Below are 19,564 nucleotides of genomic sequence, written 5' to 3' on the forward strand. Positions count from 1 at the left end.
GTTTTTGGCTAAGGTGTATGTAAACTTCTGACTTCAACTGTATTTTTTGCATTGGATGCGTCTCAATCCGAATCTGCAGTGAAAGGTGACGGAGCTAGAACGATGTTTGTCAGACCATGAGACATCCCGAAAAATTGGTATTCTCACAAAAACGTCTGTAGCATCCGAACGATGGTGGTCTGAGTTTTGCTCTACGACCCCCACAAGTGTCACGGGACTCGTCTGAAGGTAACCGGTACCAGTTCAAAACATTTGAGAAGTACAGTGCGTTCAGAAAGTATTCAGACCCCCCCAAATGTGGAAAAAGTCAATGGGTCTGAATACTTTCCGAATGCACTGTGCCTACCCCAAATATTTAAACTTTTTTTTTTTACACTTAAGTTTTTTTAAACTTAAGTGTAAAAACGAACATTTTCTGAGCTTTCTTAATCTCCTCGATATTGGACAGACACTTAAACCTTATTCCTTATTTTTTGACTGTCTTTACAGTTTATGAATTTGTTGTTCAATGCGTTTCTATGGGTTATAGTAGTAAAGGCCAAATTAAATATTTTATAAATTTTTATACCTAAAAAGGGGTCCTAAAATGTAAATGCAATAACTAAAATGATCCATAGTACGACCATCTTAAAACAATTCCACATGTCAGTTAGGGCCCCCCTCCTCCCCCCTATGAACAGCATAAAGTAACACAAGAATTGACAGAATAAATAAAAATACATTCAATCAGTACGAGGACAATTTATTTATATTGTTTTCAACTTTTACACTTAAGACATAGCCTACATCCCAAAGTATCCCATTAAACTTTCTAACGCTTTTTTTAATACTAAGAAAGTGTGATATGTACAGCTTTGTAATACACAGCACTAATGTTACAAACAAAAATACTATATTTAAGTCCTGGCCCAAGGACACTTTCTTAATTTTCCACAACAAAACAAAACCTTGGCAATGCACTTTTCAAAAATGAATTAGAAATGTATAGTGGTTCTATTTTAAGCTGAACTACCTGATTGCACCCATTATTATCCAATGAATATCCAGTCATCACTGGGTTGTGTAATTACCAAGACACAGGCATATTTCTCTGGCCTCTGCTGCAGAGCACATAAAAAACAGCCACAGAAGTCTACTTTATTGTTTTATTTTGATCAACAATAATGTTGGTAGCTGATGCAAGCAAGGCCTTCGTGGTTGGAAACAACCCAGTAGGCAGATCTACTATAGTTCATCTACTGACGCTATCAAGTTCATCTCAAATCCTGTCTGTAGTCACAGGATCGATGGATCACTTGTAATGATCTAATAAGCCAGAGGATGAGTCCAGTCCATTAGGTGAGTTATAATCCTGTTCTCTGTCGGAATCAGGACCCAGACAGAAGTCCGACAGATCCTCTTCAGGACAGACGATGGAGATGCGATCGTGGCGTTCTTCACAGGCACTGGTTTGGAGGGACAGGGCCTGCTGGGGGAAAACCCCTGACAGGTACTGGAAAATGAACCAATCATGAAAGTTGTTATCGCTTTGTCTAGGCTACTTCTACATCAAGCTGCCTCACGGCTCCTGCCCTATGGGCCGTTCTGGTGTACTCTACAGAAACAGGAGAGAGGTTCCTGCCCTATGGGCCGTTCTGGTGTACTCTACAGAAACAGGAGAGAGGTTCCTGCCCTATGGGCCGTTCTGGTTCACTCTACAGAAACAGGAGAGAGGCTCCTGCCCTATGGGCCGTTCTGGTTCACTCTACAGAAACAGGAGAGAGGCTCCTGCCCTATGGGCCGTTCTGGTTCACTCTACAGAAACAGGAGAGAGGCTCCTGCCCTATGGGCCGTTCTGGTTCACTCTACAGAAACAGGAGAGAGGCTCCTGCCCTATGGGCCGTTCTGGTGTACTCTACAGAAACAGGAGAGAGGCTCCTGCCCTATGGGCCGTTCTGGCTTGCAGAAGGCAACTCATGCATTTTATTTAAGCAGGGGAGTCCCATTAATAGGTGCCTCACACTCAGTGTTACTTTTGGCACTCCTTTTTAGATTTAGTCTAATCTGATTCATTTAGACTAAAATAGCATTAAGTCATTTGAACAATGATTTAGTCTAGTTATTTTCAAAATGACAAACAGTCATAACATTTGTATTGCCTCATTAACCTATAGTAAACATACAGTGCCTTCAGAAAGTATTCACACCCCTTGACTTTTTGATGTGTTAGTCTGAATTCAAAATGGATTGAATTGATTTTTCACCCATATACACACACACACACACACACACACACACACACACAATACCCCATAGTAAAAACATGTTTTTAGAAATGTATTGAAAATAAAATACAGAAATATATAATTTACATAAGTATTCACACCCCTGAGTCAGTACTTTGTAGAAGCACCGTTGGTGGCGATGACAGCTTTAAATCGTCTTGGGTATGTCTGTATCAGCTTTGCACATCTGGATTTGGGGATTTTCTCCCATTCTTCCTTGCATCTCAAGGATGATAAAAGGAAATTGGATGCACCTGAACTCAATTTGGAGTGTCATAGGCAAAGGGGTGTGAATACTTAAGCAAATGACATTTCTGTCATTTAAAATAAATGTGCTAACATTTCTACAAACATGTTTTCACTTTGTCATTATGGGGTATTGTGTGTAGATTGGTGAAAATTCAATCCATTTTGAATTTAGGCGGTAACACAACAAAACGTGGAAAACGTCAAGGGGTACGAATACTTTCTGAAGGCACTATAGGTTAATGATGAGACTAAAATGAACGGGCATTTAGTTGACAGGCACCCTGATGACCAGATGCTGTTATCACATGAAACAACACATCTATGATTACTGTTTCCGTGGAAAGACGTACCTCAAAATAGTGATCTGGTAGACGCAGTGGGGGCTGAAGGAACTGTTTGATTTTATTATGGTGCCTGTAGATGAAGAACGCAAGGCCCCCTACCAAGACACCCAACAGGATGGTCAAGGTCACACCGATCGCCACAGTCCTGGTTTGCCATGTCCTTTCTGTACAGGAAGATAACACACATCACAAACAGAGAAAGAGGGAGTGATATAGATCTATCAATATAGATGCAGTGCCTTCGGAAAGTATTCAGACCCCATTACTTTTTCCACATTTTGGTAGGTTACAGCCTTACACTAAATTTATTTTTTTATCCTCATCAATCTACACACAATACCCCCCATAATGACAAAGCAAAAACAGGATTTTTGAAATTTTTGCTAATTGATAAAAATAAATAAATAAGAAATGTGGGGTTCTTGGTCACCTCCCTGACCAAGGCCCTTCTCCCTCGATTGCTCAGTTTGGCCGGGCAGCCAGCTCTAGGAAGAGTGTTGGTGGTTCAAAACTTCTTCCATTTAAGAATGATGGAGGCCACTGTGTTCTTGGATCTTCAATGCTGCAGAAATGTTTTGGTACCCTTCCCCAGATCTGTGTCGACACAATCCTGTCTCGGAGCTCTACGGACAATTCCTTCGACCTCATGGCTTGGTTTTTGCTCTGACATGCAATGTCAACTGTGGGACCTTATATAGACAGGTGTGTGCCTTTCCAAATCATGTCCAATCAATTGAATTTACCACAGGTGGACTCCAATGAAGTTGTAGAAACATCTCAAGGATGATCAATGGAAACAGGATGCACCTGAGCTCAATTTCGAGTCTCATTGCAAAGGATCTGAATACTTATGTAAATAAGGTATTTCTGTTTTTTATTTTTAAATACATTTGCTAAAATGAATATTTTAAAAAAAAATCATTTTTGGCTTTGTCATTATGGGGTATTGTGTGTAGATTTGAGGATTTTTATTCATTTAATCCATTTTAGAATAAGGCTGTAACGTAACAAAATGTGGAAAAAGTCAAGGGGTCTGAATAATTTCCGAATGCACTGTATATCGCAAGCCACGGCCACGTGACTCACTGTCTGTAGGAGCGAACCATTTTCGTGAACAAGGTGGTGTACTTAATAAACTGGCCTTTGAATGTATAGAGAGAGAATGAGGAGTTACTAGGTGAAGTGTTATCAATAGAGGATAGGACAATGGTAACAGCAAGTCAACTAATAGAGCGAAAGCCTGGTTGAGCCTCACCTGACTCTGGGATGGACACACAATGTTGAGTGCTGGGAGTTCCAAAGGCTTTGTTGTAACATTCATACTGGACCTGTACACAGTACCTCAGGCCCACATCCAGACCTTTGATGGTCTTAGAGGAGCTGAAGTAGCTACGATTCTGGTAAAACAAGGGTAGAGAGAGAGAGGCACATCAACTCATCTTTGATCACACTGACATCCTACAGCTGTGATCACCAACCGTAGTCCTAGACAGCTAGAGGCTGTGCAGACTTTTTTTAGTTCCAGCACCAAAACACCCTGATAACTTCCCAAGTAATTGCCCAAAACTTTGGATGAATAAGGTGTTTCAATGCTGGGCTGGATAAAAAGCCTGCATTAAAAAAAAAAAACCTGTCTTGCTTCCACATGCTACTCACGATGAGCTTCTCCCCCGCTCTGCCGTAGTTGGCCTTGTATTGAAAATGGTCCCCATAATTCTCCAATAGTCTGTTCTTCTCCATGTGGACCATCAGAAGTCCTGCCCCGGGGGTCAACTGAACTACAGGGCTGCAAGAATCAGCTGGGTGGGGGGGTAAAAACTTGATTTTAAAATACAGTTGCTCAAGCTTTCGAACCAAACCACAATGCTACCAGTGTGCTGGCCTACTGATGTAGCAGAGTGTAGACCTTGGACATGACATGAAACAGGCCAGATCCAAATTGTATACAGTTTATCAGGAGTGAAGTGGGAATGATCCGTTACCGTGGCTACAGGCTTGAACGGCTCTGGATGTGCGGTTCCCTTCCTGAGCCCAGACACGCACCATCACACATCCCTGCCCGGACACTTCATTACAGGTGGTGAGCTCTGTCTGAACACAGCCCAAAACGTTGTGCCACTTGTCCCCGTCACTGCTGTGAATTCAAAAGAAGGCTAAGATGAGAAGATAATTGTGTCATAACTGAGCAAAACATCCTTACAGGGCCAGTAGTGCCTTCACACCCCTTGATTTTTTTTCCACATTCTGTTGTGTTACAGCCTGAATTTAAAATGGATCAAATTGAGGAATTATGGTATGTTTATTATTATGCTTTTTTTTTTACAAATTAATAACAAAATAAAAAGCTCCAATGTCTTGAGTCAATAAGTATTCAACCTTTTATGGCAAGCCTAAATAACTTCAGGAGTGAAAAAGCAGATATTGAATATCCCTTTGAGCATGGTGAAATTATTAATTACACTTTGGATGGTGTATCTATACACCCAGTCACTGCAAAGATACAGGCGTCCTTCCTAACTCAGTTGCCGGAGCGGAAGGAAACCGCTCAGGGATTTCACCATGAGGCCAATGGTGATTTTAAACCAGTTAAATGGCTGTGATAGGAGAAAACTGAGGATGGATCAACAACATTGTAGTTACTCCACAATACTAACCTAAATGACAGAGTGAAAATGAGGAAGTCTGTACAGAATACAAAATATTCCAAAACATGCATCCTGTTTGCAATAAGGTACTAAAGTAATACTGGAAAAAATGTAGGAAAGAAATTAACTTTTTGTCCTAAATACAAATAATTTAGTGTGGAGCAAATCCAACAAGACATTACTGAGTACCAATCTTCACATTTTCAAGCATGGGTAAGCTTGTCATCGACCAGAACTAGGAAGTTTTTTTTAATAAAAAGAAAAGGAATAGAGCTAGGCACAGGCAAAGTCCTAGAGGAAAACCTGGTTCAGTCTGCTTTCCAACAGACACTGGGAGAGACATCCACCTTTCAGCAGGACAATAACTTAAACCACATGGACAAATATACACTGGAGTTGCTTACCAAGACGACATTGAATGTTCCTGAGTGGTGTAGTTACAATTTTGACTTAAATCGACTTGAAAATCTATGGCAAGACTTGAAAATGTCTGTCTAGTAATGATCAACAACCAATTTGACAGAGCTTGAAGAATTTTACAAAGAATAATGGGCAAGTATTGTACAATCCAGGTTTGCAAAGCTCTTATCCAGATTTACCCAGAAAGAATCACAGCTGTAATCGCTGCCAAAGGTGATTCTAACACGTATTGACTCAGGCAGTTGAATACTTATCTAATCAAAATGTTTTATTTTCCATTCATATTATTTTTTTTTTTATTGTTCCACTTTGACAGAGTATTTTGTGTTGATCGTTGACCAAAAATGACAATCCATTTTAATCCCACTTTGTAACACAATCAAAATGTGGAAAAATTCAAAGGGTGTGAATACTTTCTGAAGGCCTGTGTGTTTATCAAACAACAATGAGGAACTGGGCGGCAGGTAGCTTAGTGGTTAAGAGCGTTGTGCCAGTAACCGAAAGGTCGCTGGTTCTAATCCCCGAGCCGACTAGGTGAAAAATCTGTAGAGCAAGGCACTTAACCCTAATTGCTCCTGTAAATCGCTCTGGATTAGAGCGTCTGCTAAATGACCTATTATTTATAACTGTTACTCATGTACTACACTCACATCCGGGACTGAACCGTGTACTTGATCCCTGGGCTGTCTGTGGCAGGGCTCCAACGCACAGCAGCAGAGTCGACACGCACGTCCCGTGGAGGTGAGAGCTCATCCTCAGACCATGCTACAGACAAAAGATTCATCACTTTTATTCACACAGTTAACGTACAGAAACACATTGCTCACTGTCTCAGACTTACAGGAAAAATGACTCCAACCCCACCTCCCAAAAAACTGTACTATAGCCTAATACATTCGGGAATGACTCTAGACATTTATAGTTAGTTCAAAATGCTCATGATTTTATGCTAGCTAGATACGGAAGGAAGGAAGTCCTAGACTGCTAACCAGATAGCTACTCACAAACATTAAAAAGTGTAGCCTTTAAATCGAAACCGAAAAATTAGGAATAATAGCCAAGGGGGGGGGAGAGTTTACCTTGTCTGAGGACTTGACAGAAAGTCCAAAACGACAAAACACCTTTCAGACAGAACATTTCAGTCGATCAGGCTAATTTGTGCGAAGACAACATAATATTATCGATCACTACATCGTAACTACCTTCAGCGAGACCTAAATACAATTCCCAGAATCTGTGTGACTCTACTTCCTTTCTCCTATCCAATCGCTTAGTCCTAGGCAAAGTAGAAACGCCCCTTTAAAGGAACAACTCAACTCAATATCTAACATTTATTATGTAATATCAGAGGCCCCTGTGTAGGAATCATTACATAACAGATATTCATAATTGTATTATCAATGAGAGTAGGCTCATCTTTAAAATCAATATAAATTGAACAATTATTCCCATATGGTGTTCTCAGTATTGAACTATTGCAAGATCACTCTTGATGTAGAGATGTGATTGTACCAATATTATCATGTACTGTCATTAGAGTGACACACACAGTGGCATGTCTCCAGCATGACTTTCACAATGACTACTTACAGTTTGTACACTCTTAGTAAGTATAACCATATAGGATTTTTGGTTTGTCCCCATAGGGGAACCGTTTTTGCAAAGGGTTCTACATAGAACCCCTATATAGGGTTCTTCATAGAACCCCCTGTAAATGGTTCTACCTAGAACCCTCTATGAAGGGTTCTGCCGATAACCCTTTTACATTTGAAAGGTTCTTCCTAGAACCTTCTATGAACGGTTCCACCAGCCTTATTAGCTTTTAAAATTAAACTCTTTGACAATATATTACATATATCACAACTAAGGCCTTTCTAAGAGGGCCTATTTCTACCCTAACACAGTGGTGTTAGGAAATTCCTGGTTTACAGGCCACAACATGCCTGCAAGTCACATTATGCTGGCCTGCAAAGTGATGTCTAAATCCTATTGGAATCCAGCCAGAGTGAGGATAGCCAACAATTTGAACTTTTACATCTCAGTAACAGGGTGCAATATGTCCAACTACTAACAGATTGGTTTAGTTTAGAAAACTGTTATCTTTATTTACCTTAAGATTAATCAACCAATCAATGTACATGAAAAAACCCAGATATTGAAACAAACATTTCCGAAAATCAACCTGCAATAAAGCATGCTGGGAAATATGATAATGATAGGCATGGTTTGGAGTGTTTTACTCTACACAGAGTAAAAATGACAATCACACTTAACTCTGGTTTTTAAAACCAACACTTGGGTTATTTTAATCCACTGAGTGTTCATTTAACTCCTGAATCAACACTATACATTTTACACTGAAAAATCAACAGGGCTCTATTCAGTCTGTATCACAGAAGCGAGATTGTGCGCTAGAAATGTAAAGGTAATTTCCGATTGAGCCGACATATGCAGGTTTTACCGTGAACGCAGAACATTGCCTTTACATTTCACTCACGCTGTAACCCTGAATTTCCGTGATATAGATTGAATAATACCTCTAGATTAAATCAGATCAAGTGTTAACAGGTGTGGTGATAGTGATTATTTGTAGGCAGAGATGGTTTGTTTACATAGCAGGTTAGGATAATTAACGTGTCAGGTTAGGATAACTAACGCAGCAGTTTAGGTAAATGAAGGTAGCATGTCAGGGGGATGAGGTTAAGGCTAGGCAAAGGGTTAGGTTTAGCTTCAACGCCAGTTGTCAACATCTGTTGTCCCCGATGAGACCACTAGATGGCGCTGTAGGCCTACTCCACTAAACCACAACAGTAGAAACGTAAATAAACCATCTGTGGCGATAAATCTACTTTTCCCAACAAAAAAAAAAGGGCACGGTTCTTCAGATGAAAACCTTTTTTTTTTGTAAAAACCCGTTTCCCACGCAAAGAATCCTTTTGGAAGCCTTTTTTCTAAGAGTGTAGACCTATGCACCTCATGCTTATTGCAAGCGAGAGGAGTCTGCGGCATCAGTGTGGTTTCAGTGGGGAACGTGTGAGGGCTGGGGTATAGTCAAACCAAACCACACGAGTAACACCTCCAGCTTCTGAATAAACAGCTCAATAAGATTAGACACATACAGTATGAAGAACACGTCACTATAATGTTGTTGTATTAGAAATGTTCACTAACTGGACTATAGGATCATTTTGCTAAACAGTAAAGGTGTAACCCACTGGGCACATAAGGAAGTTCAATGTCTAGTTTTGATTACATTTTTGATTTAAATTTTTTTGATTTACATTTGGTTAATGTCTAGTTTTGATTTACATTTGGTTAAGTTATCAGCTAACGCCTGAGTGGCGCAGTGGTCTAAGGCTCTGCATCGCAGTGCTAACTGTGCCACTAGAGATCCTGGTTCAAATCCAGGCTCTGTCTCAGCCGGCCGCGACCGGGAGACTCATGGGCAGCGCACAATTGGCCCAGCGTCGTCCAGGGTAGGGGAGGGAATGGCCGGCAAGGATGTAGCTCAGTTGATAGAGCATGGCGTTTGCAACGCCAGGGTTGTGGGTTCGATTCCCACAGGGGGCCAGTATAAAAAAAATATATATGTATTCACTAACTGTAAGTGTTGGTGAAACCATACAGGAGAGGAAGTACAGAACCAACGACGCTAGACGGAGAGGAATATGTTTAAGCAAAAGGCAGTTTATTAAACAACAGAGATAGCTGGTACTGCTCAAGCAACATGCATGGACCCATTCAGTTGCCTCTTATCGAGACAGTTGAAAAGGGATCAAAAACAGAGTTTTCAGCATTACTTTATACAATGCAACACAAAGGAAGGGGTCCTTCTTCTAGTCCCTTGATTGGTTCCCGAGGCGTAGGAGGCGGGTCTGCTCTGTCCAGAGTAGAAGCCCCATTTTGTTCACGGCAGAGTCCTCTGCCCTAGGCACCCAACCAGTAGAAAGAGGTGCAGTTTGTGTGTGTGCGTAACTCGTGAGGCATGAGGATGAGTGTGCGTATGCCTGGAGATGTGTGTGTGAATGTGTGTATGTTCTCAAAGGAAAGACTCGTGGGGAGCAACCAGATTGTGGCCTGTGGCGTGGGTGTTTGTCCTTGAGAAGATATTGGCTCTGTCCATTGTTCTTGCATAGGAACAGCATTGATTGAAAACAAGCTCCTAACATTAAAATGGGTCATGCACAAGATTTTAGTCAGACCAAGCTATAACATTTTAATATTTACTACGACATAAGTCGCTCTGGATAAGAGCGTCTGCTAAATTACTAAAATGTAAACGTGAATTGACCCCCCAAAAAATCGGATTTAGGTTACAAATTGGGTGAAAAAAGACGAACTGAACGTTTATGACTTTTTTGCAAATCCAAAACGTTTTTGTCGTTGTTTGCAAATCCAAAACGTTTTTGTCGTTGTTTGAACATCATCACGGTACATTTTTTGGTTGAAATGACGCAGAAAGCAGTTTTTGCCCAGTGGGAAAGGACATCACGCTGCTTGCTTAGCGAGTCGGCGCACCGCTTCCACCTGATGGCTCATACCGTGGCTCAAACCCAGGAGCTCTGCCTCGCAAACACACTGAAGCATTTTACCCAGCTGTGCCACCGAAAAGCGGGCTATTCAGCAGCGCAAGTCGGGACACTTCAGGCTGATGATTGAGTTTCACACATCCCCATGTGCTATAAATCTAATCAAATCACATTTTATTTGTCACATACACGTGTTTAGCAGATGTTATAGCGGGTGTAGCGAAATGCTTGTGCTTCTAGCTCCGACAGTGCAGTAATATCTAACAATTTCACAACATATACCCAATACACACAAATCTAGTAAGGAATGGAATTTAAGAGTATATACATATATGGACAAGCAATGACAGAGCGGCATGGACTAAGATACAGTAGAATATTATAGAATAGAATGCAGTATATACATATATATATGAGATCCAGGCTCTGTCGTAGCCGGCCGTGACCGGGAGACCCATGGGGCGGCGCACAATTGGCCCGGCGTCGTCCAGGGTAGTGGAAGGAATGGCCGGCAGGGATGTAGCTCAGTTGGTAGAGCATGGCGTTTGCAACGTCAGGGTTGTGGGTTCGATTCCCACGGGGGGCCAGTATGAAAAATAAAAAAAATAATGTAGGCACTCACTAACTGCAAGTCGCTCTGGATAAGAGCGTCTGCTAAATGACTAAAATGTAAATAGTCATCTGTAGAGCACCACGCTTGTAACCCCAGGGTAGTGGATTCGATCCCCCGGACCACCCATACACAAAAATGTATGCACGCATGACTGTAAGTCGCTTTGGATAAAAGCGTCTGCTAAGATGAGTTGTGCAAGATATGTAAACATTATTAAAGTGACTAGTGTTCCATTTCTTAAAGTGGCGAGTGATTTCAATAGGCAGCAGCAGGCTCTAATGTGCTACTGATGGCTATTTAACAGTCTGATGGCCTTGAGATAGAAGCTGTTTTTCATTCTCTCTGTCCCAGCTTTGATGCACCTGTACTGACCTCGCCTTCTGGATGATAGCGGGGTGAACAGGCAGTGGCTCGGGTGGTTGATGTCCTTGATGATCTTTTTGGCCTTCCTGTGACATCGGGTGCTGTAGGTGTCTTGGAGGGCGGGTAGTTTTCCCCCGTTAACGCGTTCGGCAGACGCATTACCGGGGGCAAACTATAGAGGCACTGAATGTGAGTTCGGAGTCTACCAGTCCTCGGTTGTCTACCAGTCTACCAGTCCTCGGTTGTCCCAAGCAGTGGACAGGGGTTTTCTGCTCTTAGTAGGAAGGCAGGTGTCTGCGATGTGGCTTATTCTACAGAGCATCCATGATATACTGACGCTGAAATTCTGCCACCTGTTAACAGAAATGCAATGCCAATTCTGATCTAAAAAGATCATTTCTAAAGACAACAGCACATAACCCTGAGGAAGCCAAATTAGGCTTTGTGTGTGTGTGTGGTAGGTAAATTTTTATTTTATTTTTTTCACCTTTATTTAACCAGGTAAGCCAATTGAGAACAAGTTCTCATTTACAACTGCGACCTGGCACAGATAAAGCAAAGCAGTGCGATAAAAACAACAACACAGAGTTACATATGGGGTAAAACAAAACATAAAGTCAAAAATACAACAGAAAAGATATATACAGTGTGTGCAAATGTAGCAAGTTATGGAGGTAAGGCAATAAATAGGCTATAGTGCAAAATAATTACAATTAGTATTAACACTGGAATGATAGATGTGCAAGAGATTGTGTGCAAATAGAGATACTGGGGTGCAAATGAGCAAAATAAATAACAATATAGGGATGAGGTAGTTGGGTAGGCTAATTTCAGATGGGCTGTGTACAGGTGCAGTGATCGGTAAGGTGCTCTGACAACTGATGCTTAAAGCAGCTTTTTCCCCACTATTCAGGGACAATATTCTAAGGGACAGCAGGCAATCAGGCTGTTAGTTGGCCAGATAACTAATGTGTCTTAGCTAATGGAACATAGATGTGTGGCAAACCACAGTTATATAAGCTCTGGTTACACCTTGCATTAACATGTGGTTTTCATTATACAATTGAAGTAATCTCGTCCACCAGGCCGCCCTCTCTCAGTAGCAATGTAGCCTGGGGATGAGGTTAGATATCTAGATACAATGCATGATACATCCCCGATTACCTCCGGAGGTGGTCAAGAAGATCTGTTCACAATAAGTTCCCAATGCGTGTTTTAATTGTCTACTCCAGTCTGAAAATGTGGACACAATCAGGACACAGGACGCATGAGGGAAAAAAACCTGGGATAAACAGGGCTATGACACACAAACCAGCCACTTAATTATCAATCTGTTATGGAAATTAACATAGACAATTGCCTTGTGTAATGATAAAATAAAATCAAATCATTGCAACACGGGAGAAAATGTCACTTTTATTAACAGAATGATGACATGAAAAAAAGTAATTTCAAGTATCATGTAACAGCATGGGTAAAGATGGCTGAGTTGACAGGCAGCCCAATTCTGATCTTATTTTAAACTAATTGGTATTTTGACCAATCAGATCAGTGCTGAAAAAGAACTGATGTGAAAAGATCTGTGATTGCTCAAAAGACCAATTAGTGGAAAAAATATCAGAATTGGGCGGCCTGTGTAAACACAGCCTTTAAAATCTCTTTAATCAATAGTTAATTTGAGTGCTTTAAAGCTGAAATCCTTAATGGTGAAACAAACTTTTTTTGTCCCGCAGATGTCATTGCACGTGCTATAGAACAGCAGAATATGTACTGCAATTTTTTTTTACAACACTGCTCAACGTAACTCACCTCTGTTTCATCCACAAAACATTAACAAAGATGCTGTGGCTGACAGTGGCGCAGTTTGCCCTAATGCATATTCCATCTTTAATAATATCCCAACCTGCATACAAAAAAGGAGCCTAAGCGACATTAGCATATCACTTTCATTACATAAATTATAATACATTTGATAATTGTAACTTGACAAGATATGCCCACACGTGTTTCAATGTTAATTGCCTTTGCTTGCAAACTATGAAATAAAGGTGGACAGCAGTACACATGGTAATGAATACCCAAGGACACTTGACAGTGAAAAGTACAATTGTTCCAGTGGTGCACCAGTGGTATGGGGATAGTGGACCTGAGCCTGTCTCCTTCTACTGGGGATCTGCTCATTCATTCTAACATCTATGGCTGCGTTTACACAGGCAGCCCCAGATCAGAATTGGGCTGCCTGTGTAAACGCAGACTATGACAGTAAGGACTAGGAGTTTTTCCTGATCTACCTAGCTTGTCCTGTTCAGGTGACCTGACTCTCAACCTAGCTTGTCCTGGTCAGGTGACCTGACTCTCAACCTAGCTTGTCCTGGTCACGTGACATGGACAGGAAAACCTATTGGCCCTTGTTATTAACATTGAAGCCAGGCCTGGCGGCAGGATAAAGTGACTAAGATGGCAGTTGAAATTCTTGCATCGGAATTATATTGAATTCTGCTTATATCACGCTATACCACAATAAACCCTGCAGTTCAAATGCCAAGACTCCAAGAGTGCTTTTGAGGTGACAGGTTGGCACAAAGTTTGTGAATGCAGCCGTACATACCAAAATAATGCATACTAAAACACTGAAAGTAGTAGCCTAGTTATTCATGCATGCAAACAAAAATACTGAACAGCAGTTTGGCTTAGAATACCGACGCAACTGTGAATGCGAACTAATGAATGTGAACAGAATAAAACATTGGTATCAAGTAGGCCTAGTAAACTAAATATCAGATGGATAAAGGCCATGACAATCTATATTTAGGCTGGTTACATTAGCAGTAAACAAACGCAGTAAACAAAAGGTGAATGGAGATCCAGATAACCACAACAGCCTGCAGACTACTACAGCGAGATGCAGCCATGCACAGCTGTCAAATAGGCCTATTGGCCTGCTGCAAACATAGAAAATCAGGCCGCTCATGAGTACAGCAACACGTTGTGATATGGCACAATACACTTCCGTGGATCAAATTCGACCCACGTAATCAATTAAGCAATGCCAGCCTACCATAAACACGTTTCCAATGCGTACAGTTCCATTTACAGTAATGAAAACCAATAGGCTACCATGACAACTATAATAGAATGTATCTATATATACAAAAGTATGTGGACACCCCTTCAAGTTAGTGGATTTGGCTATTTCAGCCACACCCGTTGCTGACAGGTGTATAAAATCGAGCACACAGCCATGCAATCTCCTTAGACAAACATTGGCAGTAGAATGGCCTAACTGAAGAGCTCAGTGACTTTCAACGTGGCACCGTCATAGGATGCCACCTTTCCAACAAGTCAGTTTGTGAAATTATTTTGCCCTGCTAGAGCTGCCCCGGTCAACTGTAAGTGCTGTTATTATTGAAGTGGAAACTAAACATCTAGGAGCAATAACGGCTCAGCCGCGAAATGGTAGGCCACAGAAGCTCACAGAACAGGACCACCGAGTGCTGAAGCACGTAGCTTGTAAAAATCATCTGTCCTCGGTTGCAACACTCACTACCGAGTTCCAAACTGCCTCTGGAAGCAACGTCAGCAATAGAACTGTTCGTCGGGAGTTTCCATGGCCGAGCAGCCACACACAAACCTAAGATCACCATGTGTAATGCCAAGCGTCGGCTGGAGTGGTGTAAAGCTCGCCGCCATTGGACTCTGGAGCAGAAGAAACACATTCTCTGGGAGTGATGAATCACGCTTCAGCATCTGGCAGTCCGACGGACTAATCTGGGTTTGGTGGATGCCAGGAGAACGCTACCTGCCCCAATGCATAGTGCAAACTGTAAAGTTTGGTGGAGAAGGAATAATGGTCTGGGGATGTTTTTATCATGGATCGGGCTAGACCCCTTAGTTCCAGTGAAGGGAAATCTTAACACTAAAGCATACAATGACATTCTAGACAATTCTGTGCTTCCAACTTTGGGGAAGGCCCTTTCCTGTATCAACATGACAATGCTCCCGAGCACCAAGCGAGGTCCATACAGAACAGCCTGCACAGAGCCCTGATCTCAACCCCATCGAACAACTTTGGGATGAATTGGAACGCCGACTGCGAGCCAGGCCTAATCTCCCAACATTAGTGCCTGACCTCACTAATGATTTTGTGGCTGAATGGAAGCAAGTCCCCGCAGCAATGTTCCAACATCTAGTGGAAAGCCTTCCCAGAAGAGTGGAATGCTTACTTACGAGCCCTTTCCCAATAGAGTTAAAAAGTAAGAAAAAATAAATAAGGAAATAGTAACACAATAAAATAACGAGGCTATATACAAGGAGTACCAGCACCGAGTCAATGTGCAGGGGTACCAGGTAGTTAAGGTAATATGTACATGTAGGCAGGGCTAAAAGTGACTAGGCAGTCAGGATAGATAACAAAGAGAATAGCAGCAGCGTATGTGAAGAGTGTGAAAGTGTGTGTGAGTGTGTGGCGTCAATATGCATGTGTGTGCGTGTTTTCTGTATCAGTGTAGTATGTGTGAGTGTGTGGGTGAAGTCCAGGGAGTGTGAATAGAGCCAGTACAAAGAAATATAATAAAAGAGGGTCAATGTAAATAGTCCGGGTAGACACCTGACCAACTGTTCAGCAGTCTTATGACGTTGGGGTAAAAGCTTTTCAGGAGCCTTTTGGTCCCAGACTTGGCGCTCCGGTAACGCTTGTTTAAGGCCTTCCTCTGACACCGCCTGGTATAGAGGTCCTGGATGACAGGGAGCGTGCGGTCCAATCTCAGGATGTATGGAGTGTTCACTGCATTTTACATTTACATTTACGTCATTTAGCAGACGCTCTTATCCAGAGCGACTTACAAATAGGTGCATTCACCTTATAGCCAGTGGGATAACTACTTTACAAAGTTTTTTATTTTATTTAATTTTTTTGGGGGGGGGTAGAAGGATTACTTTATCCTATCCCAGGTATTCCTTAAAGAGGTGGGGTTTCAAATGTCTCCGGAAGGTGGTGAGTGACTCTGCATGGTCACATTGTGAGTTCTGGGCAGCAAAGCAGACACTGGAGAAACACCAGACCAGAAATCATGTCACAATTCACGTTGTACTTTTAGTATCACAGCAATGTTGGACGCTATAGTGTAGTTACAGCAGCGGTGGAGGACAACTAACACGTTACAGCAACATAATAATATAATAATATGCCATTTAGCAGACGCTTTTATCCAAAGCGACTTACAGTCATGCGTGCATACATTTTTTTTGTGTATGGGTGGTCCCGGGGATCGAACCCACTACCTTGGCGTTACAAGCGCCGTGCTCTACCAGCTGAGCTACAGAGGACCACAACATCAGAACGGAGACTTTTTAGTCTGCCGGAGCTGTAGTCAAAAACACGAGAAAGCTGTTGTGGAAGGTGTGTGAAATGAATAGCATAAAAATTCCTGTGGTTGATTTATACTCAAAACAGGACATATTAAATCACTTTCAGCGCTCTTGCCGAAACCAGACAGGTACCGACGTGTAGAGCAGGATATGAGAGAAACAAGACATCATTGTTTTAACACGTTGTGGCTGTTAGCTTTCTACGTAGAAAGCAGACTTTCAATGAACTGCAAACAATAGTTTATTCAATGAAAAAAGGCAATGCATCTACTCCTCCTAAATCTAAAGACATCAGCACAGTACACAATAAATATAGTACATTCGGAAAGTACTCAGACCCCTTGACTTTTTCCACATTTTGTTACGTTACAGCCTTATTCTAAAATTGATTAAATTGTTTTTTTCCCCCCTCTTCAATACACACACACACACACAATACCCCATAATGACAAAGCAAAAAAATGGTTTTTAGAAAATGTTGCAAATGTATAAAAAAACTAAAACAGAAATACCTTATTTACGTAAGTATTCAGACCCTTCGCTATGAGACTCGAAATTGAGCTCAGGTGCATCCTGTTTCCATTGATCATCCTTGAGATGTTTCTACAACTTGATTGGATTCCACCTGTGGTAAATTCTATTGATCGGACATGATTTGGAAAGGCACACACCTGTCTATGTTAAGGTCCCATTGCATGTCAGAGCAAAAACCAAGCCATGAGGTCGAAGGAATTGTCCGTAGAGCTCAGAGACAGGATTGTGTCGAGGCACAGATCTGGGGAAGGGTACCAAAATATATATGCAGCATTGAAGGTCCCCAAGAACACAGTGGCCTCCATCATTCTTAAATGGAATACGTTTTGAACCACCAAGACTCTTCCTAGAGCTGGCCGCCCGGCCAAACTGAGCAATCGGGGGAGAAGGGCCTTGGTCAGGGAGGTGACCAAGAACCCGACCGTCACTCTGACAGAGCTCCAGAGTTCCTCTGTGGAGATGGGAGAACCTTCCACAAGGACAACCATCTCTGCAGCACTCCACCAATCAGGCCTTTATGGTAGGGTGGCCAGACGGAAGCTACTCCTCAGTAAAAGGCACATGACAGCCCTCTTGGAGTTTGCCAAAAGGCACCTAAAGGACTCAGACCATGAGAAACAAGATTCTCTGGTCTGATGAAACCAAGATTGAACTCTTTGCCTGAATGCCAAAAGTCACGTCTGGAGGAAACCTGGCACCATCTCTACGGTGAAGAATGGTGGTGGCAGCATCATGCTGTGGGGATGTTTTTCAGCGGCAGGGACTGGGAGACTAGTCAGGATCGAGGGAAAGATGAACGGAGCAAAGTACAGAGTGATCCTTGATGAAAACCTGCTCCAGAGTGCTCAGTACCTCAGAATGGGGCGAAGGTTCACCTTCCAACAGGACAACAACCCTAAGCACACAGCCAAGACAAAGCAGGAGTGGTTCCGGGACAAGTCTCCATGTCCTTGAGTGGTCCAGCCAGACCGCAGACTTGAACCCGATCGAACATCTCTGGAGACTTGAAAATAGCTGGGCAGCGATGCTCTCCATCCAACCTGACAGAGTTTGAGAGGATCTGGAGTGAAGAATGGGAGAAACTCTCCAAATACAGATGTGCCAAGCTTGTAGCGTCATACGCAAAAAGACTCAAGGCTGTTTTTAAAATAAATACATTTGTAAATAATTATGCAAACCTGTTTTTGCTTTGTCATTATGGGGTATTGTGTAGATTGATGAGGGGAAAAAACAATTTAATCAATTTTAGAATAAGGCTGTAACGTAACTAAATGAGGAAAAAGTCAAGGGGTCGGAATACTTCCCGAATGCACTGTATACACAATCAATATAGCATGCTTTTAGTTTAACCTGTAACGCTTGTTTAGTTGGGATTTATTTTAAACAAATGTCTAGTCACTGCTCAAGTATTGCTTAAGTACAAGTGGCGCAATCTATAATTTCACTTTCATTTTGAGTTAGAAAACTTACCTGGCCTTGCAAATACGTGTAATAGCATATCTTGACAGCGCCTCTCCCCTCCATTTCCAACCTGGTAAACGTAAATCTGTAACAATCAAATGAGTATGATATGTTACATTTCGTATGGTATGTAATAATTTGTGGATGTCCATTTCATATGATACGAATTGCAATTTATTTGGCTAACGTTAGCAAGGCTAGGGGTTAGGGGATAAGGTTATGGTTAAGGTTAGCTAACATGCTAAGCAGTGGCGGCTGGTGAAAAATATTCTCGGTGGGGCTGTGCCATACTTTTTTTTTCCTGTAACCATCGCGATATATTTTAACACAAACTGCAGGACAGCAGTGCTCAGTGAAACATTCAGTAATTATTTAATGCCAATATTAAAAAGTTGAGGCATTCTTACACAAAAACATATTACACAAACCCAAGCCTTTCATTTGCATTTAAAGTGAACTTTTCACCATTGGTAGTAAACAGGCAACGCAACAGGCATGCTGTCAGAACAGAGTGGAAAGTGGACAATAACATGAAATTATTATAAAGTTTATAGGAAATCTTACACTGTATAAAAGGATGTATAATATAGAAATGGATATCAAGTGGATGAACTCAAACCTTTGACTGGAAGAATAGCATACAGTATTTTATGATCATACTAAATGTGACTAATTGTTAATGTGCTCCAGAACTGCAACAATTAATTGATACAAAACAACATATATACAGTAATATTAGCAAAGACACTATTAAGACTTTCTAGAGTACCATATA

At 41.7% G+C, this 19,564-nt stretch overlaps 1 protein-coding gene across 1 annotated transcript; it reads right to left on the minus strand.

Moving 5' to 3' along the window:
- Positions 1 to 726: 726 nt before the first annotated feature.
- Positions 727 to 7,170, minus strand: LOC121536175. Its single transcript, XM_041843452.2, has 7 exons — positions 7,002 to 7,170; positions 6,573 to 6,687; positions 4,840 to 4,991; positions 4,514 to 4,656; positions 4,113 to 4,254; positions 2,864 to 3,021; positions 727 to 1,492 (listed from the first exon to the last, which is right to left on the minus strand). The coding sequence occupies exons 1-7, from the start codon at positions 7,057 to 7,059 to the stop codon at positions 1,292 to 1,294; spliced, it is 969 nt and encodes a 322-aa protein (XP_041699386.2). The 5' UTR covers positions 7,060 to 7,170; the 3' UTR covers positions 727 to 1,291.
- Positions 7,171 to 19,564: the final 12,394 nt, after the last annotated feature.

The sequence above is a fragment of the Coregonus clupeaformis genome, chromosome 23, assembly GCF_020615455.1.
Source record: "Coregonus clupeaformis isolate EN_2021a chromosome 23, ASM2061545v1, whole genome shotgun sequence".
In the NCBI taxonomy this organism is placed as follows: Eukaryota; Metazoa; Chordata; class Actinopteri; order Salmoniformes; family Salmonidae; genus Coregonus; species Coregonus clupeaformis.

Bases quoted from the DNA above. Each gene is read 5' to 3' on its own strand.
- LOC121536175 (XM_041843452.2), bottom strand. From the start codon at position 7,059: ATGTTCTGTCTGAAAGGTGTTTTGTCGTTTTGGACTTTCTGTCAAGTC. The intron at 4,992-6,572 runs GTGAGTGTAGTA...TTGAATTCACAG, and splicing joins TACACGGTTCAGTCCCGGAT to CAGTGACGGGGACAAGTGGC. The intron at 4,657-4,839 runs GTAACGGATCAT...CCCCCCACCCAG, and splicing joins CGTTCAAGCCTGTAGCCACG to CTGATTCTTGCAGCCCTGTA.